A 25938-nucleotide genomic window follows, 5' to 3' on the forward strand; every position below is an offset into this window, starting at 1 on the left:
TTTGGCTCACCAAAGAAGATTACAAAGAATGCTTCTTAAGATAATGTAAACCCATCAGGCAAGAGAAACTTAAAAGCATATTCATATATCTTAAAACTTCTCATTACATGAGCCTAAGCTCTTTTCAATAAAATCCATGCTGTTAATATCAGATCATTTTAGAATACAGTATAGGATGTACCGGATATTCTTCAGTTTTGATGCAAAACAGAAATACAACAAATAGAATATCAGATCTCTGTCATATGGCCAAAAATAAATGCAAAAAAAAAGCTTTTTTGCATAGACACATGAAAACTGTAACAATGTATCTTACAACGTAACATGATGTTACATTCATGTATATAGAATTGCGACATTTCATTAAAAATAAAGTTTTAAAGGTAGGGTAGGCTACCAATAGCGAGCTAGCTTTGAAAGCATATAACGTCACAAGTTTCCACCTCTTCCAAATTACTGTAGTGCATTTGACATAAACATAAGCTTGTTGTTTTGGTTCAGGAGGAACTGTAAAAGTTGGGTGCTGTTTCGGTTGCGGTGCTCGATGACTAAAGTCTGTTTAACTCTGCATAAGTGTGAAAATACATATGTTGACAGGCAGGTAGGACCATCATATTGTTGCATTCGGACCGAATGCAATGATTGGACGAACATTTTATGGTCCTACACTTTCCACAGACGTTATATATACATATAAATACATTTAGACCACTTAACTTAGTGATTGCTATCAGAATGTGAAGAGACTTTCATCCAGCATAACAAAAAAATGTTTAGGAGCAAATCACCTACCTTCCTTTAAGTCTGAAACAAATTCACCCTTTTTTGAATTCTATGGTTTTAAGTGTCAGGACATAAATAAATAAAAAATCCGGTCTTTATCAGGTCTTAAAATTACATAAATACAACTTCAGATGAAAAACAACACATGACATATTACATTGTGTCATTATTTATTTAACAAAAATTAAGCCAAAAAAAGCAAACTAAGTAGGTACACCTTGTGATTTCAATTGCTTGTAGAACCACCTTTAACAGCAATAACTTGAAGTAATTGATTTATATATGACATTAGTCACTCACATCGCTGTTGAGGAATTTTGGCCCGCTCTTCTTTACAACGTTGCTTCAGTTCATTGAGATTTGTGGGCATTTCATTATGCACAGCTCTGTTAAGGCCCCGCCACAGCATTTCAATTGGGGATGCAACGAAATGAAAATTCTGTGTAGAAATGAAACCCTTGGCCCAAAACCAAAACCGAAAATGACTTATTTTTTTAATAATTATAAATTTCTTATTTTAAATTAGTTTTTTGTATAATTGTATTAATATTAGACGTTTTAATTAAATTCAGTAATTTCATTGAATCTGAAAAAAAAAAAAAACTGCAAGCCAATAAAATAAAATATCCACACTTTTATTTAAAGTAGGCTAACAGACCAAAATTGGACAGAAATATTTTAAAATAATATTAAAGCTACAATATGTAGTTTTTTCGCCACCAGAGGTCGCATTTTCAAAACAATAACAAAGACGAAGCTTGATGATGAAGGAGAGTGGAACTATGGGAGATGTCGTTTTCACCATCCAGAGATGTATAGAATTCACGAATCATATAAATTATATATCAGCTAATAAATTAGTTTTTGTATTACCTGTACATTTGATCACACTATGTTATGCCATCGTAATGAATTAGCTGCCAGGAATGTGAAATGTAATGTTTTCTGTGAAAGTGGTTTTTGAATATTTTATTAAAAAAATATTACATATTGTGCCTTTAAATATCAGTATATTATTCTTCATTCAGTTCTATGCAAAAGAATCAGAGTAACAGATTTATTTTTTGATCAATTATCAAAATAATGTATAGTCCTACAAAGCTATTATTATCAGAGCATGTGAGCAGATAGCGGGGAGCGGATCAGTGAACGAGAGGGTAGCGTCATTTTACCAGCATTGCCATGGCTATACAACACCATGTAACAGCCAAGTACGGCTATTGCAAACATAAACATAACATTTATCCCTACTACAGATAAATTTCATGTTGGCATGTCGCTTCAGTGTTGTGCATCTACAAAAATTGCTGAATTTGTAGATTCAGCAATGAAACCTGAGAGTGAAACCTGAGCGCTGAATACAGAGGAGCGGGGCAGCTTATATTTTCCTTTTTTGTCTTTTGGCCTAAAACCGAAAATGCCATTTTCAGCCGATAATTTTCGGCAATCGAAATTTCGGGGCATCCCTAATTTCAATCGGGTTGAGGTCTGGACTTTGACTGGGCCAGTTCAACACCTTTATTCTTTTCTTTTTCAGCTATTCTGTTGTAGATTTGTTGGTGTGCTTGTGAACATTTTCCTGTTGCATGACCCAATTTGAGCCAAGCTTTAGCTGTCAGACAGATGGCCTCACATTTTACTCTAGAATACTTTGATATACAGAGGTCATGGTCTTCTCAAAGACTGCAAGGTGCCCAGCAGGGCCGGTGGCTGCAAAACCAGCCCAAATCATCACCCCTCCACCTGGACAGTTAGTATGAGGTGTTTGTGCTGATATTCTGTGTTTGGTTTTCTCCAAACTTGGCGCTGTGCATTAAATGGCCAAACATCTCCACTTTGGTCTCGTCTGTCCAGAGGACATTGTTCCAGAAGTCTTGTTGTTTGTTCAGATGCAACTTTGCAAGAAGCCGTGCTGCCAATGTTCTTTTTAGAGAGAAGAAGCTTTCTCGGGGCAACCCTTCCAAACATGCCATACTTGTTCAGTCTTTTTATTATTCTACTGTCATGAACTTTTACATTTAACATGTTAAATGAGGCCTGTAGAGTCTGAGATGTAGCTCTTGGGTTTCTTGTGATTTCTCTGAGCATTGCACAGTCTGACTTGGGGTGAATTTGCTGGGACGTCCAGTCCTGGGAAGATTGGCAACTGTCTTGAATGTTTTACACTTAATAATAACAATAATCTTCCTCACTGTAGAGTAATGGACTTGAGATTGTTTGGAAATGGCTGTAAACTCTTCCCAGATTGATGTCAGCAACAATTGCTTCTCTAAGATGATTGCTGATGTCTTTCCTCCTTGACATTGTGTTTTAACACACATCTGAACGCTCCAGACCAGCAAACTGCCAAAACTTCTGCTTTTATAGAGTTGATCACACTTGCTGATGATCAATTAATCAAAGACATTTGATTTGCAGCGCCTGACAGCTACTTACCCTCCTAACTCCTATGGAAGCAGTAGTTTGTCACACATGGCTTCTCCATTTTGGCCTAGTTTTTGTTAAATAAATAAAGACAAGTACTCAGACTGTGAATCTGCTGGGTTAAACTGTCTCTCAGATGTGCCTGTTACGATATTATTTTTAGATTTTGCATGTACAAATGCGTACGTGCGTCTCAAGTAAAGAGATGCCGTGTAATATGCACGTTCCTGTTTCAAGGTCTTTATATTATATTTGTATTTGTATTTGTATAAAAATAACATGTTCACCTAATCCAAACTAAAAAGCTATGAAAAGTATTTGCAAGTTAACACACTGAAGCAAAACCGTTGCCTGCGATCTGTGGCGCAGATCACAAGTTTTCTATTTAGGATTTTTCTAATTTACCGAAAACATTTTTCCATTTCTCACTGCTCTTTTTTAAACAGAGAAACTTTATACATTTATATGTCAACTCAGGTTTAATAGTGTTTTCACTTTGTATCTTTTTGCCTTCCAGCACTGAAAAGTTCTGCGTCCTTTCATGAGCAGAGACGAAGTTTAGAACGAGCTAGGGTAAGTCCTACAACAAAGATTGATTTATTTTTCACTCTCACTTTTATTCCTCATACTCTCCTCCTGTATCTCAGACTGAGGACTACCTGAAGAGAAAGATCCGCAGTCGTCCAGAGAGGTCAGAGCTGGTCAGGATGCACATTCTTGAAGGTGAGTATTTTAATAACACCCCCTACAGTTCCAACACAGACACACACCTCACAGAGAGAGCAGAGGTTAAGACATATAGACTGGCTTTCAAAAAGTTTAAAACAATATGACAGGGTTATATACAGCATGTTTAACTGTATGTATTTCCTGTATATAGAGACGTCAGCGGAGCCATCTCTTCAGGCCAAGCAGCTTCTGCTGAAGCGAGCTCGTCTAGCTGACGACCTGAACGATAAAATCTCCCAGCGGCCTGGTCCGATGGAGCTCATTCACAAAAACATCCTTCCAGTTCACAGCAGCCTCAAACAAGTCATCATAGGTACTAAATTAAAGCCAGAAACACAATAATGATCACACGGCAGAGTAAAAGCTTTATTTAGTTATAGACAAATATACAAGCCGAAAACAGTTAGCCATTTAACATGAGTGGTAGTTTCCCCTGGTATTTGTTCTGTTCTGTTTAATTCATTTATCTTATTAACTTACTTTGTACTATTATGTATGTATTTCTTATTTTTTTCATCCTTATGTTGGATTTTTATAATATATCTAGGAATACAAATAACAGTTAGGTTGATAATCTGTCAGTTATTTAATAAATATTTAAAAGATGAATATATAATAATAATAATATTTTTAATACATTTATTATTAACCGCTCATAACGTTTATCATATTCATATATATATATATGCTATACGTTATGAGCGATTACTGCTTTCAAAATGCATTTTTTGCCAGTTTAAATAACTAGAAATAATATTAATTATAAAAAAAAAAAAATATATAAAAAAAAAAAATATATATATATATATATATATATATATATATATATTAAAGAAAAACAAAAACACAAACCTACTGTAACTGGAAATTGGAAAGAAATTGATGATAAATTATTTTTTGATTATCAGTTTTGTTGATTAGTTGTTGTAGTCATAATTATATTGCCATTATATCAGCCAAAATATAGGCATTAAAAATAAATCAGCCCAGGACCAGTTTTAAGATAGCAGTTACAGCTTATTGAACTTTCACACTCTCTTTCATACTCAGCAGACATCTAAATCTTTATCTGTCTATTTATTCTCCGTTTTTTGTGAGTGACGAAGCGAAGCAAAGCTCTATTTTAACGAGTTGGACAGTTTTCCATTCAACACTTACATTCGCATTTATATTCCTCTCACTCAATATTTCCCTGGATCATTCCATTTTTTTCCTCAATCTGCAGCAAATCCATTCACAGGCACTTCACTTCTCATTCCTGCGCCGCTGTTAGGTGGTATATGCGCATTAATCTTCATATTTATATCCTGCCACGTTCCTGCAGCGGTGCAGAGGGCGATAATTTGATGCTGAGTTATGGTAATGAGATCGGTGTGCGTCAAACACCAAGTTAAATTAATTAGAGGGGAATTTACATTCATGTTCAAACAGTATATGCCACTCTGTGGTGGCAAGAGTCGATTAACCGTGAAGTTTATGCAGCATCACACAATGCAGCACAGAGAGGGAATGCTAAAAAGATGTTTGCACAGAACGACTTAAACTGTTTTAATCCCTAAATAACCTAATTAGAGAGTTAATGATTATCGGCATAATGCCACACTCTCAGAGCACGCTCAAATTAAATAGAAATATAATGCAGTGGCGTTTAAAGGTTTTATTATTCACTATAGGACAATATTAGTGCAGTGTAAGTGAAACAGGGAAATGGTGCTGTTCAGAGGTTTACTTTGTGCTTTTTCTTATTTAAGATCACTGAGTATTTCTAAAACAATTTATTCATTTATTTATTTAATGGCAATATGAAAAATCCCATGTTTTAGCTATAGGCATGAATCGTATTTCTTTACTCATTTCATTACACCTGGCAGAAAATAAAGTGAAATGCAATTGTGAAAATAAACACTCTTTAAAATGCAAAAATAAAAAATACATTGAAAATAAACAAAATAAAAGAGTAAAAACATGTTTTGTTGTGCCTGTCATCCACCTCCTGGATCATCCTTGCACCCACCACTGATGTTGACTTTAGAAAATGTACAAATCTTGCATGTTTACTCTAACCATTCTTCTTTCGCTCTCTCGCCTTCAGAGACGGAGTTTCCAAAAGTAGAAGCAGAGAACTCTTCGTTTGATGAGGAAAGCAGTGACGCTTTCTCACCAGAACAGATACTCTGTCAGGACTCTCCCCTTGTCCACTTACCTTCTCCGCCTGAGATACCAGCCAATGAAACAACACCAAAACAGGTGCCATATCATAATTTTCTATACCTCAGAGTAATGGAAGTATACTTTGGGCAATTGCAGCGTTGACGTGAAGCATTTTAGCTCATTTAAAGGAACACTCCACCGTTTTTTTCATATTAAACTATGTTATTCCCTTAACTAAGACGAGTTGATACATACGTCTCTCGTCTCAGTGCGTGCACTCAATCGCTCTGGCGCGCGGCGACACTTAGATAGCACTTAGCTTATACAGTTACAGTTACACGACCAAGTATGGTGACACAAAATAAAACGTGGGGCTTTTCTAAGCGGGTAAAAAGGATTACTATAATGTATGTCGGAATAGCACTTGGGAGCACTTCGACTCGGCGCAGTAAAAAGTCACGTTGGATCTAATGACAGAAGTGAGAGGGAGAGGGGGAGAGGATTTTTCAGGCGTGAATTTTTACTGCGCCGAGTCGAATGAATGATGATCATAGGATAGGCCTATACGCGAACCATCCTTGGCCAGCCGCTCTCTCTCACTTGACGAAGCTGGCAATCCAGAAAGCGGGATCATGCACTGTAACGCTAGCCAAAGCATGTCAGGAAAAAAACGGATGCTGCATTAATTGTGTTTAATATTTTTAATACGTTATTAAGAAAGAAAATATTAATCAGAGAACTTTACATGTTATTTTTTACAGGCCTTATATATATATATATATATATATATATATATAATATAAAAATTAGATGTTGCATTGGCAAATAGCTGAAATAAAATAAGTTTTAAGTTTATTAAGTTTAAGCAGAAGTACTAAAATACTTAAAGTGAAATAAAATTAAAGCTAAATAGAAATATCTTAAAATAACAAATGACAAAAGCACATAACAAGATTATAAAACAAACTAAAATTGAAATAAAATCTGAAAATATAAAAATAAAGGTTAATTCAAAGTATTAATATATGTAAGGAATAATTGTCAACGCGAAGCGATAATTCAATAATTCAATGGCCCCGGAGTCAATTTTTCCGCTTATACTACTTTTACCACTTTGCTTTTTACTTTGTTCAGATGATGTATTTCAACACATTTGTCAGGTTTTTGTCCTTAAACACTCTTGTGTGTAGGACTAATTTCTTACACATCTCATCCCACGCCTCCATTGCTAACTGACGTAATTTTAGAGCTTTGGAGGCTTGAGCCACTGATGAGAGAGAGAGAGAGAGAGAAGAGAGAGAGAGAGAGAGAGAGAGAGAGAGAGAGAGAGAGAGAGAGAGAGAGAGAGAGAGAGAGAGAGAGAGAGAGAGAGAGAGAGAGAGAGAGAGAGAGAGAGAGAGAGAGAGAGAGAGAGAGAGAGAGAGAGAGAGAGAGAGAGAGAGAGAGAGAGAGAGAGAGAGAGAGAGAGAGAGAGAGAGAGAGAGAGAGAGAGAGAGAGAGAGAGAGAGAGAGAGAGAGAGAGAGAGAGAGAGAGAGAGAGAGAGAGAGAGACTTTTAACACACTTTATTAAAACATCCTAAAAACGAACACGTCATTATACTTCAAACATCATATTGCAAAAAGTAATAAAAAAAAAAAAAATACTAATAAGTTAAACAAATTGCACTCAAAATAACCACCATACATCACCAATTAAACATTATTTCTCCTTCCTCAGAAAAAGACAGTAAAGCTCCATTTACACACCATTTAAACTCAAACTCAATCAAGTTATTTGTCATTTGAAAAAATCTATGTTCCACTCTTATTCTGGATTCAACCAAAGCAGTAAACAGCAGAACAACATCTATATTCCGTCCTTCAGCAGCCAGTCTGCAAGACTTCCAAATGGCTAATTTGGCTTGTCCAGTTATGAAATTTGCTACAGTACACTGCTGTCGGTGCGTTCTTGAATACTTACAACCATATATGAATAGTGTCTTGTTAAAAACAAAACCTAAAACCCCAAAAAGTCTTTCAAGCAACATAAATAATGGAGCTAATCTAGAACACTCAGTAAAAGCATGAAAAACAGATTCTGGTAAAGAACAGAAAAAACAAAAAGGTAGTACATTCAAATTAAATTTAGAAACATGAGAATTAGTAGGTAGTGCACAATGTAATAACCTCCACTGTAGGTCTCCAGATCGTTTAGGTAGTGGACCCTTATAAAAAAGCCTCCATGAAGGAGAAAGAGCTGCAGGAACTGTTAAAAATTCTCTCCATTTTGTATCAACTCTGTCCTTAATATTCTCAAAGTAATCCACTTTAACACATAACTGATATAGGTCTCTTTTCCCTACCAGCTGAAATTCAAGCTCTTGTAAACCGTTAAATGTCAGCAGCTTTCCTACATGATTATCTTCAAAACCAACCTTGGGAGAAACAAATAACTTGGGAAACAAAACTTCAGAAGGACCTCCAGACAGAAAACTGTTAACAAACAGGAGGAGTGTGGAGGGAAAAGCCGCTTTCAACCCACCAATGAGCCTCTCTATTGTCCTGACTGATTTAATACCAGCCTGATTAGCAATCTCTATGATTGACCTCCATTTTTTAGACGAGGTATCAATCAAGTCTGAAACTTTAGTCAGTCCTTTTTTCAAAAAAGTTTTAACAATTGTATTAGATGTACAGATGTTATCACCCAATATTGAGTTGTAAAACAGTGGTTCTTCAAGGCCAAAATGATTATTTCCATTTCTAATCAATTTAAAACCTGACCAGGAGTTTAACACAGAAGTATAAAATGTTACATCAGCTGAAAACTTTCCATCATAAGAAGACATTAAAAACAAATGCCTATCAAGACTGAACCCACCAAAACTTCTGAGCAATGCCAGACCAAACGATACCCATGGCTTAAATTCCACAGGGTAGAGTAGGCTCTGAACCGTCTTTAACCTCATAGCTTTAACCTTGGCTGCCAAATCAATCAACCCTTGGCCCCCTTCATTAACTGGCAAATACAGAATTGCAGGGGGAAACCAATGGTAACCATCCCAGAAAAAATCAACAAAAGTCTTCTGCAGACGTTGCAACAAATCTTTTGGTGGGTCAATCACATTTAAGCGATGCCACATCATGGAAGCTGCTAAGTTATTAATAATGAGCACTCTTCCTCTATATGACAGTTGAGTTAGTATCCATTTCCATCTTTGTATACGCCCAGACACTTTTTCAAACAATCCATCCCAGTTTTTCTGGATATATTGGTCAGTTCCAAGAAAAATTCCCAGCACTTTAAACCCCTCTAGACTCCAGGAACAGTTCTGAGGAAGTGCTGGAGGGCCTCCATTCTCCCATTCACCCAGTAAAAAGGAGGCACACTTTTGCCAATTAATTCGAGATGAGGAAGCTTTCTGATAAACCTCCAAAGATTCTCTCAAAGTCCTAACATCCTGAGCAGATCTAATAAAAACAGTGACATCATCAGCATAGGCACTAAGCTTAACAGTTTTTGGGTCTGAGGTGGACGGACACACTGTTGATATGCCACCCAGCTTGTTTCTCAGTGCGACCAAAAAAGGTTCAATTGCAATTGCATACAGGATTCCTGAAAGTCCACACCCCTGCCTTATGCCTCTGCTTACTCTGAAAGGTCTTGTAAGGGTACCATTAATTTTCAGCATGCTGTATGTGTCAGTGTACAACAGTTTAATATAGGCAATAATAGATGGACCAAATCCAAAAGCCTCAAGGCACTTAACCAGGAAACCATGATCGACCCGATCAAATGCTTTCTCCTGGTCCAAAGACACAAAACCAATGTCAAAATTCTGTATCTTTGCAAAAGAAATCAGGTCTCGAATCAAAAAAAGGTTATCAAAAATAGTCCTTCCTGGAATGCAATATGACTGATCCGGATGAATCACTGAGGAAATGTACAATTTAACTCTGTTAGTTAAAGACTTCGAAAAAATCTTATAGTCTACTCCGAGTAATGAGACCGGACGCCAGCATCTAATGTCTTCAAGATCACCCTTTTTAGGTAATAGGGTGACCATAGCTCTTCGTAGACTCAAAGGAAGTGTACCTCTATCAAAACTCTCGATGAAAACAGAAAACAAATCCTTTCCGATGACTGACCAGAAATGTTTATAAAACTCTGCATTAAGTCCGTCCAATCCCGGAGCTTTACCAGAACTCAGTTCTTTAACAGCAACAGATAGTTCATCAAAAGTCAATAGTTTATCAAGCTTGGTTTTCTCTCCTTCTGAAAGCTGAGGTAAATCCTTAAAGAGAAGTTCAGCCATCTCATCATTGCAAGATTCAGCTCTGTAGAGATCCTCATAAAAAGATAGTGCGTAAGAAATAATCCCATGACCATCAGTAACTTTCCTCCCCTCTGGAAGCTTCAAACAGCCTAAAATCTTCTTATCCACAGTCTTCTTCTCTAAGTTAAAAAAGAACGAAGTAGGAGAGTCCATGCTATTGAAAGATACAAATCTTGCACGAATCAGCGTCTCCTGGGCTCTTTCCTCCAGTAGATTCCGCAAAAGAAATTTATTCTGTTTCAAAGACTCAGTGTCACTGTCCCCTTCAAAATTAAGTAGAAGTATTTCCTGTTCAAGCTGTTCCATCTTCTTGTCCAGAAAACTTTTATTGTAAGAAGAGTAACTCTGGCAGAACAATTTAATTTGAGTTTTGCCAATATCCCACCACTGACTCAGGGACTTATACTGTGTTTTACTCTCTCTCCAGATCTCCCAGAAATGAGTGAAAGAGTGCACAAAATTCTGATCTAATAATAATCTATTATTAAATTTCCAAAAAAAATTCTTACATGTGCTCTCTGCAGTAAAGACATCAATAGATAAAAAATGGTGATCAGACAAAGCAGTAGGAAATATACAGCTATTATAAAAGTGATCTCTTTTGCTTTTTTGTACATAGATCCTGTCCAACCTAGCCCCAGATACCATATTAGAATTTATTTTCACCCAGGTGTATTGCCTGACCTGAGGAAATGATTCTCTCCAAACGTCTATAAGATTGTGGTAAACAATTAAAGACCGAAGCTCGTCAGCAGATTGACTGTGGGGCTCTTCATGATTCCTATCTAAAATATGACTTAAAGTGCAGTTAAAATCTCCTGCCAGAACAATGGTCCTATCATGAGAAATATCACATAGTGCAGTTTTAAGTTTTTTAAAAAACAAAACACGTTCTGACCCAATGTTCGGTGCATATACATTGACAAAAGAAAAATTATTACCCTGAACAGTTACATCAACTCTCAGTAAACGACCAGAAACGAGTTCAAACACACTAACAGGTTGCTCTTTATATTCAGGTGTCAGCAGAATAGCCACCCCTGCACTGACACTAGAGCCATGACTCAAAATAGCCTGACCCTTCCATTCACTCAGCCACTGTATCTGATTGTTATCATCTGTGTGCGTTTCCTGTAGAAAAACCACACTAGCGCTTTTCATCACTATATAATCAAAAAGACTAGCCCTTTTCATAGCATCACGACACCCATTAACGTTCAATGAACAAATCCTCAAAGGTGCCATGAAAATAAGTATAAAAAAAACACACAATACAACTAATCGACAAAAGTTTTTAGGTAACCAAAATATATTCATTTTTTACCTTGTAAGTTCAAAGAACTTCTAACATTGCTAAGAAGCTTCTTAAGACGGTACCGTTTGGGTTTGTCAAGCTCTTCCAAGGAAGCTTTTCTCATTGCCATGGTACCAGACAACAAAAACAATTTTGCGTCAGGAAAAAATACCTCAATTTTCGGTTTACGGTGTCCTTTAGTTGTATCCAAAAAATGATTAATCTGCTGAAACGAGTAAAGTTTTGTCTTACCTCCAGTGACGAGCTCCGAATCCTCCGCGTCATTTCCCATTATCTCTGTATAGTCGTGTTCATTGTCAGAGTCATCCATTAAATCCACAGATTCTTGAGATAAAATATCATCTCTTCTCAATTTTAATGAATCATCGGCAACTTTAATTGTATCATTCTCAATCCCATCAGGCTGTGTTTGTTTTCCTTCAGAAATCAAATTATTTTCAGACATTGCCTGCAAACACACCTGTCCCGGACTCGTCTCTGCCTGCGTTACAGCGGGAACATGACTCGGGCCGGTCTCCTCCTCAACAGCCTCAACCAGGCCGTCTCCAGAGGCCCCTGGCACCGGTCTCCCCTCGGGCAAGTCACCAGGCGCAGAGATCGCTCCGTCCAGCTGCGGTTCTGACGCCACAGCTGTCGCAGCAACATCCGCGCCGGCCGCCCTCTCGCTGTTCTCCGCACCTGCAGCCGAAGCTGACCTGTCTCGCCTCGGACAAGTTTGTCTGACATGTCCAAACTCACCGCACACAAAGCATTTCATTGATTCTGAACTTATAAAAACAGTGTAATCTTTGCCATCGATGCTTAATTTCACTGACAGATTTAATGGATCACTCTGAGAGTTTAAAATCATTAAAACCTGACGCCGGAAAGACATTACGTGTCTAATCTCGGGATTTTTACATCCAAGAGGGATCATTTTAATAGCACTCACTAGTTTACCATACCTCTGGAGTATTTGTTCTAATTTTTCGTTTTTAACAAACGGCGGTATGTTTGATAAAATAACTTTCTTTGCCGGGCTTGACAAAGGCAAAACAGGCACAAAAATGTCATTGATTACCAAACCAGTTTCAATCAATTCGTCCACCATTTGGCTTTCACTGAGAAAGAACACAATGGCTTTATTCATACGGGAGGCAGATTTAATGTTTGCACCACCGATCGCCGCACTCACGGCTATCAGGCAATCCTCCACTGACACCGCGGCCTCAGGCATACACTTACAACCATGTTTGATTGTTAACCGTGAGAGATCCCCCGTTTCCGACCCCATTATCCCCACTCTCTGACCGAAGTCAGGGGAAAAGCTAAACTAAACTATTATCTATAACTAGAAAAAAAAAAAAAAAAAAAAAAAAAAAAAGAAAAAGTAAAGAAATCTCACTCAAACAGAGAAAACGCTTTCACTCCCAACAACCTGCTCCTTCCACACTCACCCACTCCGCACATGCGCACATAGAGAGGAGAGAGAGAGAGAGAGAGAGAGAGAGAGAGAGAGAGAGAGAGAGAGAGAGAGAGAGAGAGAGAGAGAGAGAGAGAGAGAGAGAGAGAGAGAGAGAGAGATTAAGCGTGTGTAAATTACCTGAGTTTGTGTCCCTCAACAGTGTTCGTCTCTATTGTAAGTTTATCTGGTCCAAGAACAACGCCGTTATTACCTCGCTAGTGAGAAATGTCATGTAGCTTTTAAGTTGCTAAACTATTTTACTGATAAAAATGTCAGCGCAGCGCCGACAACACGTTTCTGTGTGAGTGTGTGTTTGCGTGAAAGAGAGTATGTGCTTTCCGTACACAGTAAAACGTAATTTTGTGGCAAAAAACATGTAAATAATTTGTCGTTTTTATCCTATCGTTAACTTTATCTATTTGCTTGGTCAGTGTCGTTGTTATTTTGCTATTGTCGGCTGTAAAAACCTATAGCTAAAATAACTGAAATGATTTGGCGAAGTGATATGGAACTGTAATACTAAAATAACAATGCAAACAGTGATAAAGGGATTAGTGGTATGTAAAAGTATGGCAAACGTATATATACATCCCCATCACCAATAGCATGTATACTTCTAGCGCATAGTATTGAGTGTCTCAAACACATAAAGGTAGTCTCAATTTGTTTTCCATTAAACCTGTGCAAATCTTGGCAGTTTCAGTAAATCCCCTCTGGCTTATAAATAATAATCTATCATCATCAGAATATCACACACACACTTGGAAGTCTTCGTGTAGCTCCTCATGCTCAGTCAGCTCTCTAGAGCTCTGAATTATTTGCAACGCTCACCATCTTCCTTCAGCTCATTAAACATCCACTCAGACACTTTCGCACACACTTATTCTAACAAGCATGCATGTAATCGCACTGGATCATCTGCACGCAATAATGTTTTGGTCCTGTAGTCACATTTACACACACATGCCCGCACTCTCTGAATAAAGTCGCGCAGTCGTGATGGAGTTGCTTAAGTTCATGTGCTCCTCCTGTCCTGTCCTCTCTTAGGTCCCGCCCCCTCCTCCTCCACCTCCGCTGCCAAACGCAGCTGGCCCCGCCCCTCAGCAGAAACTAGCCAATGGAACAACAGGCCACAAGCAAGCTCCTGCACTACAAAAGGTGACGGTTCCTCATTTAACCCAGGACAGCTGTAATTACAATTTAAAGTCTTGCACACGTATCCTATCATGCACAGTGCAACAATGCCACAAGATAAATCCTTTTCCATGCTAGTCTTAGTTTTTGCCCAATATTTTTGACATATTGAGAATATTTTGGACACTATTATGTAGCAATTAACTACATGCATTGCTATATAAATGCATGTATGTATATATGTATCCAAAACTTATCTAGTTATTATGAAAGACTGGAAACGTCTTTATCATCAAAATGTCATTGGTCAAAAGGTGACATTCCCCTACTAGTTTAAAGATTATTATCCCTTTGACTTGGGATGGGGGTTTGTCTGAAACTCTGAATAACTGACATGTTAATGCTTAATCATAATCTCTTTCTGTCTTCTTTAGGGTGGTAAAGTGAGTAGTGAGCGCCCTGCTCAGCGCTCTAAGAAGGTGAGAGAGAATAAACCCAAAGTAAGGAAGCTGAAATATCACCAGTATGTTCCTCCGGACCAGAAACCTGAGCGTGAGCCTCCGCCTCTGCTTGACTCCTCCTACGCCAAACTCCTCTATCAACAGCAGCTCTTCCTTCAGCTACAGATCATAAACCAACAGCAACAAAACTACAACTACCACACCATCTTACCTGCTCCGCCCAAGTAAGATACGCCACATACACATTTGTATGTTGATTATATATTGAACTATGCATGTTTTACAAAAAAACATAAAAAAAAATCTTGTAATAAAAAAGATAAATATACATTTTTAAAGGATAAAGAAAAATGTAATATATATTAAAAAAAACATATATATATATATATATAAAATATAGTATATATAATGTATATAAAGAAATATTGAAATAAAATGTGTTTTATATATATATATATACTAAAGAATATTAAAAGAAAAAATATATCTATAATATATATGTATATATCTTACAAACTTTAAGTTTTTTGGTAACACTTTACAATAAGGTTCATTAGTTAAAATTAGTTAACTACATTAGTTAGCATGAACTAATAATGAACTGCACTTATACAGCATTTATTAATCTTTGTTAATGTTAATTTCAACATTTACTAATATTTTATTAAAATCTTGTTAACATTAGTTAATGCACTGAACTAACATGAACAAACAATGAACAGCTTTATTTTTATTAACTAACATTAACAAAGATTAACAAATACAGTAACAAATGTATTGCTCATGGTTAGTTCATGTTAGTTATTATTACATCAACTAATGTAATGAACCTTATTGTAAAGTGTTACCATTTTTTTCAAATGTTTTTTGAAAGAAATCTTGTTCTCACAAAGGCTGCCTTTATTTGATTTAAAAAAAGTAATAACAGTAATATTGTGGAATATTATTATAATTTTTAAATTTAATTTCATAATATCTAATGTATTGTTTTATTCCTTTTGATGATAAAGCATTTTCAGCAGTCATTACTCATGTCTTCTGTCACATGATCTTTCAGAAATCATACTAATACTATATTTTTATGAATAGAAAGCACTGCATTTATTTGAAAATAGAAAATTTTTCACTTTTGATAAATTTAATTCTTCGTTGCTGTATAAAAGTATGAAATTTACTGGTCCAAACTTTTAAACAGTAGTGTATATATTACTGTTATTATATTGTTTTTTACACTTTATTTAGGCCTCCTGCTGATCAACAGCTTGCCTCAGCCAATGGCCCATCATCATCCAGGAATGACACGCAACCTCAGTCAACATCCTCTAATCTGACAGGTCAAAATCATCAGAACACTGCAAGTGGATGCGGGATTAAAATAGGGCCTCTGCCTCCTAACCTGGATGAGCTAAAGGTTGAATCACATGCTACACTTATCATTCTCAATTACACTACTCATTACTGACTGGCTATTCAAATTGTATGAAATCAAATGAACTCCTGTCACATCCTGTCGTTCTCTTCATTTCCTGCAGGTGGCAGAGCTGAAGCAGGAGTTAAAACTGCGGGGCTTAACTGTCTCGGGCACCAAAAATGACCTTATTGAACGGCTGAAGAATTTTCAGGAGCAGCACGGTGGCACCAGTGCACCAACATCTTCTAAAACCAACACGCACTCAACAGCTGCCCCTGTAGCGGGAGGAGACTCTTCCCTGTACCAGTTAAGAGACAGGGGCATGGTGGTTGCTTCCTTCCCATTCGTTGCCACTGCTGAAATGGGCGGAGCTCAGGTGACAGCACCACAGATAATGCAGTTTGGCAGCACTAGCTCCTCCCCTCCGGTTTCCCCCGCCCACTCAGAGCGCTCATCGACTGGACTGAGCCCAGATGAAACGAGCTGTAATGGTGACGCTTTTGGGGAAATGGTAAATGTTTTCTTCTGTGCTTTCTTACCACTAGCATTCAGACAAATGAAAATGGGTAACTTCTGGATTAGCGATAGTGAAACGTGTACAAAGTGGCATTTATAGAAAACCTTACACTGTGTCTGCAATGGAAGGGACAAATGAAGCATTGCACCAAAACAGCTAGAGGCTGTCTAGTGTCAAAACTGCATGACACTTCCGAATGTTCACTCACCACAAACCAATCAGATGTGAGCTTGAGGCTAGTCTTCAGCAACAGTCAAATGAAAATAAATTCCTACTTTATTTGAAATGAAAATATGTTGGTTATATAATTTATGGTAATATTTTTGTTAATAATAATTTAGATTATTTCAGAATAATAATTCGGCTAGACTTCAGCAATGGTCAAATGAAAATAAAGTCCCACTTTTAATTAAAATCTATTGGTTATGTACAGTAATTGATGATAATATTATAATCAATTTTATAAATAGTCATTTAAATCATTTATTTTATTTAATAAAATAATTAGGCTCGATGTTAGCAAAATCCCACTTTATATTTGAATGAAAATCTGTTGGTCTAATAATCGATAATAACAATTAAAATGAATTATTTCAAAATAATAATTTGGCCAGACCTCAGCAACAGTACTTTTACTTTTACTTTCTCAGCAACAGAAAGTAAAAGCCTACTCTATTTTTAATGAAATATATCTGATATAATAATTTATACCATAATAATTAATTGTATTAATAATAATTTTAATAATTTGTTCCAAATTAATAATAATAAAATAATATAATTGAGTAATTATTTATATCTGTGGATAATATGATTATAAAATTCATTGCTATGAATTGTATTTGTTTATAGTTCTATTTATTCATTCATTTATTTGGTTAAAAATAAAAGTCCATCTACATTAGAATGACAGAAACATCACACTAGCTTGTAATGATTAGAAAATATTTAAAGTGCCCCTGTTGTGCTTTTTTGAATGTTTCCTTTCACGCAGTGTGTAATATAGCTGTTTGTAAAGTTTAAATGTCAGGAAAAAATGAAAGATCAAAGTGCACGACAAATAAAGTTAAGTAAAGTTATTGAATAGAGTTATGACCGATCAGAGGAGAGTAGACCAATCACAACAGCCTGGGCCATCTGACCAATCAGAGCAGAGTAGACCAATCACAACAGACTGGGCAACAGAGCTGACCAATCAGAGCAGAGTTGGATCGCGGAAAGGAGGGGTTTAGAGAGACTGAATCTTCAAACAAACCTCTTGGAGAAATTAGGTGTACAATGTATATTATGAGAACATTTATGATAAATAAAATGTATAGCAAACAATTATTTATTTCTTACACGCATAATAACATTATAATTATTTAATAGTTGTTGTTTTTTAAAGTAGCTCTGCTGCGAGTCAGAAATCACACAGTGTGTTCATCAACTAATTGCACATAGCAATATGTCAGCTGCTTCCAGCGTAGACTTTTCTGTTGATTATACTTTGTCTCAGAAGACACTATATTCCTCAAGTATGGAATTATTACATTTATACAATTATATACTGTAAGTGTGTGAGTATTCTGAATGGTTGTAATTAGAAATATATTGAATAAAAGCTCATAATATTTATGTATGTCCCGTTTAGGTGACCTCTCCTCTTACCCAGCTGTCCTTGCAGCCTTCTTCCCCTCTCCCCACAGCGATCTGCATTAAAGAGGAGCCCGGCAGCCGGACGTCTCCGTCCTCCTGCTGCCTGCTGTCCCAGTCTGCTGCGCCCCCTGTAGATAAGGACCAGATGCTGCAGGAGAAAGACCGGCGCATTCAGGAACTCACGCGCATGCTTCTGCAGAAGCAGCAGCTGGTCGAATCGTTGCGCTCGCAGCTGGAGGGCAAACAGGTGGGCGTGTCAGTCCGAGTCAAAAAGGATCTTCTGGGTGTCACTATGGAGGCTGTTAGGGCGACCATAAAGGAAGAAGTCATAGAGGTGTTGGAGGAGAGTGAGATGGTAACTGAGCCACAGGTGTTCCCGCAGGCGGAGCAGCAAAGGACGCTGGAGCAGGACCGGCAGCAGCAGCAGCTCATAATGCAACAGAATCAGCGTAACCTGCAGCAACAAGCACATCAGAGGAAGAGGAAAACACAAAAACAACAGCACAACCAACAAAAACAAGTCAGTACAGTGTTTCTACAGCATTTTCCGACTCACCCTAGCACTATATTGCGGCCCCCTGGGGTTACGTTTGCGGCACAGCAGTAGTCGGATGCTTATCTTTTAATTGTAGTGGAAAATCGTGGAGCATCTCACGTTTTTAACTATCCTTCTGTCTTTTCCATTTTTCCAGCAGTTGCCTCTAGCACTTACCAACCAGCAGTCAAGTCCTGTTTCTTCATTCCCAGTGGACGGACTTAACCCAAACTCCACCCCCGCGATAGTGACCGACAGTAATGGCAACCAGTTCTTGCTAACTCTGTCAAATCAAAACACAGACGCACCAGCCAGAGGCCGCCGCCCCCAGGGCAAAGTAACCAATCAGATCAAACTACAGGTAATACTCATGGCGTTGAGCCTCAATGCTTAAAGTTGTCAAAGTCTATACATTTATTATGTAATCATTGAGGTTTATGTCATTTTCAGAGACTACAGTCTACATCCACAACATTTACCAACCAATCAGAGACTGAATTGCCTAACAATAACACTCAGTCTGAACAGCCCATACAAACTGTCATTTTGAAACAGCCAATCAAAAAGGTTTGTTCTAAACCACTTTTTTATTCATTGTACTATTTGGAATGAAGTAATACAGAATACTTACATGATCACATGATTTTGTGTAAAAATGTTAACTTTAGTCAGTCTGATCAATGAAATGAAAAAAATATAAGTCACAGATGATATTACTTCTAGTTCAATCAATCACCACATGCAGGTCAAGTCACAATGCGCATTGCATTGTGGGATATAGAATACTGTGCATTGTGCTCTGATTATATACTGCATGTTTTCACAAATGTTAATAGGGGAATTATTTGCATGTAGAACATGCATACTACACAGTATACTTGTTACATACTCCTAAAATCGTACTGTATGAGTAGTGTGCTAGTATGCTATTCTGAATATATCCTTCCTTCTTTAAGCTGTCAGTGTAATTTAGAGTCTATGATAGCTAATAGGGAAGGACTTTTGCAGAAAATGACCATCTTTCCTTCATACAAATTAATGATATGTGTAAAGCAGCATCACTTATTCTTGACAAGTCATTGAACACAATTATGAGGCTTTTAAACTCGCTTATTAAAATGTTAATGACTAATCACTGTCACTGATGTTCAAATGAGGGCTGCATGCATGGGCTATTAGCCCATTAACACTGGGACTAATTGAGATGCATGTTTTTACTTTTGACAGGCACTAAAGCCAGACTTAAACACGACGACCAATTACAAAACATCAAGCTTTACATCCATCTCAGCACCATACAAGCTCCAACCGTTCTTCTCTCCAGTGGAGTCCATGAACGACATGGAGCCCGCCCCCTCATCTCCCAACAACAACAACAATGTAAGTGTTTTGTTTGTGTACGTACTAAAGATCTGTTCCAAAACCTTATTTGATGGCCATCTATAGATGCCTTTTACATTATGATGCCTTCTAATATACATGTTATTTTAACCAAATTCGAATGTAGCATCGCATCAGCTATCCTGGAGTTCAATCCAAAAAGAAAAATAATAGTTTTTGAGTTTGCTCTTTACAAGAAGCATTGCCTCATGTAAAGCATGCCTTGAGAAAAAGAGATCTCAGAACACCTAAGATTAAGAATGGTTGACTGTGTAAAGCTGGAAAGAGTTTCAAAAACGGGTTTTTGGAGCAGAGCTTATGTTTGTGTCTGTACTCTATGTAAAGACTGTCTTGGGGCCAGCAAGACTCTTTTCTACAAGTAAATAACAAAATCTGTGTCGTACGAGGCTGGAATTCTAATAGGAACTTCAGTCGAAATTCAGTTGTGTCTAGACTGCTATAAGGCACAGATTTTGTTAGTGGAGTACAGATTTAAAGGTCTGTGATATAAATAGAGCTCACCTTGTTTGTGGCAACATCTTTAGACCTTTATTGCAACATGTATGTTAACTAATTTTGGTAGTTTGGCATGGCATCATGTACCTCACCAACTCTACTTAATCTTACTCTAAACGCTCTTTTAACCACATTAAGAATCATTTTGTATTACCAAACCTCTATCTCTTCTCACCACACTGTCATTTCATCACCCTCATGTCGTTCCGAACATGTGTGCTTTAATTTTTTTTATGTGGAGCACAAAAGGACAACTTTAATGCAAATTATTTTTAATTTTTGAATGGTGAACATATCCGTCAATCTACAAAAACAACAAATAAGCACCACGAATGTGGTTCAAACGACTACTAAAGTCGTATCGACTATTACAAGTAAAGCTATCATATATTCCAAGAAGTAAAATGGTCTACTCTTATGGTGCAAATGTCATGTTTTGGTGTTTTTGTCCTATAAACTTGTTTATGGAGATGAACTTTGTGAAAAATTTATATTAGTGTTCCATGGAAAAATGACCTGGAATAACATGTGGGTGAGTTAATAATGACAGAACGAATCCTGTAATATGCATCCATGTCTGTCTGTCAGGAGAAGATGTGTTTGGACCAGCATGCTTTGCTCTCTCCCTCCAACTTGTGTTCACCCATAGCTCTTTGCCATCAGGTACTGTCTTGTACTCCATCTCTCTTCCATCTTGTGTCAAATTTCTGTTGTTCCTCTGTGAGTTGAGTTGTTCTTTTCATATACATTTTTCTGACCGTTAATTTGTAAATCCATGATTTGTCATCACTTGGTGCTGATTTAGAACAGTTTTCCCATTTAATTTGTTTACTGAATGATTTAATGGATTTCGGGGAGCAAATCCCAATTCTGATTACTGAACGAAATCCCGATTGCTCTCCATGTTGGCATATTTAACGATGTTGGTGTTCTTGCAGGAGAATGGCTGCCATCAGCAGGTTGACGACCTGTTTGACATCCTAATTCAGCGTGGAGGTGATTTTGGACGATTTCTTTTAATATTTACTGTCATCCAAAGTCATTTAGATGAGAAAAGTGTATAGTTGCTCACACTCATGCTTTGTTTCCTGCATCCTACAGAAATCTCTGAGAATTTCAAAGCCGCCCCTGATCCTGTTCTCGAAAGGCTTCGGCCAAACACGCCCCTTTTCTCGAGCTCCTTCCCTCTCTGTCTTTCCCCTCCCTCTGATCTGCCCGTCAAAACTTTGATTTTAGAATCTCAACCTCCTTCCATTAAGGCTCACGGCATTTGTGGCACAGGAGGTGGGCGTCTTGAAGATTTCCTGGAAAGCACTACTGGCAAACCTTTGCTGGGATTGGAGCCAGGAGGACCGACAACGCTAATCGTAGACCTCCACAACCAAATGCTCAGCACACCGAGTATCCTAGACCACCCACGTTCCCCAATGGATACGTGTGACATGAGCTTTTCCAATCACTCTGCCTCAGATTTGGTAGACTCTGCCCCCGATCCTATGGATTGGATGGAGCTCGGAATGGGCGGGGCTGAAGGGGAGGAGCCAGGGATGGTACATATGAATGGACACGACTCCTCCAGCTTATTTTCTGCAGACTTTCTGGACACTTCTGATCTGAATTGGTCCAGCTTGTAGTGGATTGGCTTACTTCGCACAGTACAGCAGCTTTTATTTTTGTTTCCACCAGGGACTTTTCCAGTTTGGATTCAACAAGTTTGGATTCCCGTAATACTAATTTAACTTGGATCACGTTACATTTTGAAGGACTTTATCCCTCACCTCCCCTTGTACAAATGCTCACACCCCTCATAACACACGTATGTCACAGAGCAGTCAATCTGATATATTGTTTTTTTTATCCAGAAGCACTTTTTTTGAGCATTTTCTTATCTGAGACGCATTTCTAAAACTTTCCATATTTGGAAACAAGAAGAATAAGATGTTTTTATGCTTTTATCAATTAAAATATGTGAATTGCTCTTATAATATCATGACACTTAAAACAAGATGCTTTCTAAATGATGCATTTGCTCAAATGTTTTGGTGACATACGTGTGCTTATGGAAGTAGGCATACAGACAAGCAATATATACAGTTTTTGCCTCAATATTGTAGTGCACATTTTGAATTTAAAGTGACAGTTCACCCAAAAAGTAAAACATTTAAATTCCATTTACTCACCCTCAAGTTGTTCCAAACCTGTATGAGTTTCTTCTGTTGAACACAAGAGAAGATATTTTAAAGAGTGTTGGTAACCAGACAGTTGACGGTAGCAAAAAAAAAAAAAAAAAAAATGCAATGGAAGTCAATGGCTAATTGTTTGATTAACAACATTCTTCAAAATATCTTCCTTTGTGTTCAACAGAAGAAATAAATTCATACAGATTTGGGAAAACTTGAGGGTGAGTAAATGACGACAACATTTAAATTTTTGGGTGAACTATTTGCTTTACCAAATATAACTGGTTGACTTATGCATACTGGTCATTGAAAACTCAATAGCTACAGAATATGCCCCTGGAGATTACCATTTATAGTATTAAACTAATGTTGCTAAAAAAAAAAAATTATAGCATATGCTATAACCCTATAAGCCAACAGATTTCGTAACATTTTGATAGCATTTACATTTGTATGTTAGCATAAGCATTTTAGTAACACTGCTATAACTACTACTTCTAATAATAATTGCTATTATTATTACTATTATTATTATTGCACCGTAAAAATTTCTACCTACGCCTTATTTTAAAACATAATCAAGTTGGCGTTACTAGTCATTTCAACTCATTTAAATTGTCAAACTGACTTAAAAATTGAGTTGAATCTTTAAATTATTTTGATGAGTAAAAGTAATGGGGGAAAAACATATGTTGCCATGACTTCTTGATTGTATTATTTTTTTAACGGTGGTATTATTAACGAACTATTATTAATATTATGTATTAGTATTATATATTATTATATATAATAATAATATTATATATATTATTATTATTAATATTCAATAGGACAAGAGACATGTGTGTATCTCTGTAGCTACTATTCACAACATTATCTGTTAAACATTTTGTACAGGTGCCAAAAATATTATTTTATGGCTATATAGATAGCCAGTAAGCTATTCAAAATTGTATTGAATTATAATACAAAGGGACTATTCGACTTTAGTTATATTTTTCAATATGGTAAGACAAGCCATTCATACTTTGTATTTGCTAGCCTGTTAGCATTTGCTTGCATTGCTACCCAATGAGAGCTGCCAGACGAAGTTTAGATTTTCTTTTTAAGTTATTAGTACAAAATAATTCCCAGAGTGCTTAACATATTGAGTTCTGAAGTTGAGAGGATAATTCCGAAAAGATATTAGCCTTATTATTCCTTTTCCTTGCCAGGTTTACATTATAAATAATCACCTAAATACAGTTCAAAACAAATTTATCATCACATTATAGCAAGCTTAAAAGAGGTGTTACTGCTTCATACATTTTAGACCCAGTAAATAATTCTGTGCATGTTATATACAAGACTCGGTGTGTGCTGGGAAATTACTTTATTACATGAAGCTGCATTTTAATTTAATGTTAACATTCTTAAAAATCTAACATGCCTGTACCTTTCAAAAACATTACGTCCAACCTATAGCTCTTTTTACTGTAAATATTCTGCATTGTATATGAACTGTATATGCCTATCACAGTACACAGCGTACTGTACTGCACTGTATTTTATCAATACTTCTGTCTATAGGCTGAAGTTTTGATAAAGGAATATGAGCCTAAGAGATAATGAATGTTTCTAAGATGATTTGAATGTATATATTTTTGTGTACAGAGGAATCTAATCACATATAAACAAGGCATAACCACATTTTATCAATAAGCAACATTCAAATTTCAAGGACCCTCAAACACACTTATATTATTACTGTTATTCTCTTTATGCATTGCTTGAATGTGCAATTTTCCAGCATTTCTGCATATTGTACATGAGCTCAGGAATGAATTGTGGTGTGTGCGTGTGTGTGACGTCGTTTGTGGGAACAGCATTACTGTCCGCAGTATTCACGCTCTCCATCTGTTTGAAATTGCACTTACGGAGTTTTGGCTGGTGCTTCCTGTGGTTGAGCCCAAATTGAACTTCATGTCCACATGGTCCCCAGTCCACCGTACCCTGCTGTATGCTGGAGAATCAAACTCCTCAATGCTTCACTGGCTGAATGTGTTCATTTTGTGGGGCTTTAGAGCCTCTCAGGGCTTAATATCTGTAAGATTTATTTGCAAATGTAAAATAAATGTATGTTGTGCTTTCCAGGGCGGAAAGGGCAGTCTTGGTAAAAAAAAAAATAATATTGTTATTATTGTGGTTGGGGTAAAAAGTATGCAGTAGGGTTGGGTCAGAATGGTCAATTTGCACGTGACATCCATATATTCCTTACAAACGTGAATGCTACCGTAAACCGGGCTTCCTTAAAGAGACAGTTCATCCAAATATGAGCAAGTAAGTGAACAATGATTACATCTGATCACAAAGCTATTGTATAGAAGACTTGAAATATACTGCATGAGTTGCGTAGTAGACAAAGTATTTTTGGAGCTTGACAGCCCTGATTTCCCCCCTTGACTTTCAATACTATTGGCTTAACCTTAACATTTCTCCTTTAGGGTTACATATGGAAGACATAAAGTCATCAGATTTGGAATGACATGTTGGTGAGTAAATGATGACAGAAAGTTATTATTTTTGGTGAACTATTCCTTTAAGATTGTCTTGGTTTGCTGGTTGTTCAGACAACCCATCAACCAGGCTAAAGTTTTGTACATCCGTATTTTATGTATTTTTTATAGGCCTACATATTATTCCCGAAAGACCCCTATTCTCATCAGAATTTGTTCATCAAAATATCCCACAGTTCAATGCAATTTAAATTTAAATTACCTCATTGTAGTTTAAAATGTGGACTTTTGGCACTTAACATAATGCAACACAGAATAGATTTTTTCTTCTTCTTACTGTGGAGGTTTGCTGCACTCATGATGCCTTGCTGAAATTCTGAGTGACATTTTTTCATTCATTCATTATTTTGTTTGTGTGTTGTTGTTTTTTTTAAGTGTTAAACCAGACTCTCAAGCAGAACATTTGCTCTATTTCATCTATGTTCAGTGAACCTTGTGTTTACAGGCA

The 25938-nt window shown here is 36.9% G+C and overlaps 1 protein-coding gene across 10 annotated transcripts in view; it reads left to right on the forward strand.

Annotated features, from left to right (window-relative positions):
- Positions 1–24654, forward strand: part of mrtfaa (myocardin related transcription factor Aa) — a 49462-nt gene extending 24808 nt beyond the window's left edge. For 3 of the 10 annotated variants that reach the window (XM_082165175.1, XM_082165181.1, XM_082165184.1), the window contains 15 exons: positions 3725–3780; positions 3855–3930; positions 4088–4249; positions 6029–6183; positions 14211–14321; positions 14732–14982; positions 16001–16169; positions 16291–16680; positions 18320–18844; positions 19017–19220; positions 19310–19426; positions 20087–20245; positions 21347–21418; positions 21694–21751; positions 21857–24654. In XM_082165175.1, the coding sequence (XP_082021301.1) occupies positions 3725–3780; positions 3855–3930; positions 4088–4249; positions 6029–6183; positions 14211–14321; positions 14732–14982; positions 16001–16169; positions 16291–16680; positions 18320–18844; positions 19017–19220; positions 19310–19426; positions 20087–20245; positions 21347–21418; positions 21694–21751; positions 21857–22389 (3038 nt within the window). In that variant the 3' untranslated portion in view covers positions 22390–24654. Of the gene's footprint in view, positions 1–3724; positions 3781–3854; positions 3931–4087; positions 4250–6028; positions 6184–14210; positions 14322–14731; positions 14983–16000; positions 16170–16290; positions 16681–18319; positions 18845–19016; positions 19221–19309; positions 19427–20086; positions 20246–21343; positions 21419–21693; positions 21752–21856 lie in introns of all 10 variants that reach the window. The other 7 variants (XM_082165183.1, XM_082165177.1, XM_082165178.1 and 4 more) reach the window with 7 other exon arrangements.
- Positions 24655–25938: the final 1284 nt, after the last annotated feature.

This window comes from Leuciscus leuciscus (genome assembly GCF_965113295.1).
Source record: "Leuciscus leuciscus genome assembly, chromosome: 1".
NCBI classification, from domain to species: domain Eukaryota; kingdom Metazoa; phylum Chordata; class Actinopteri; order Cypriniformes; family Leuciscidae; genus Leuciscus; species Leuciscus leuciscus.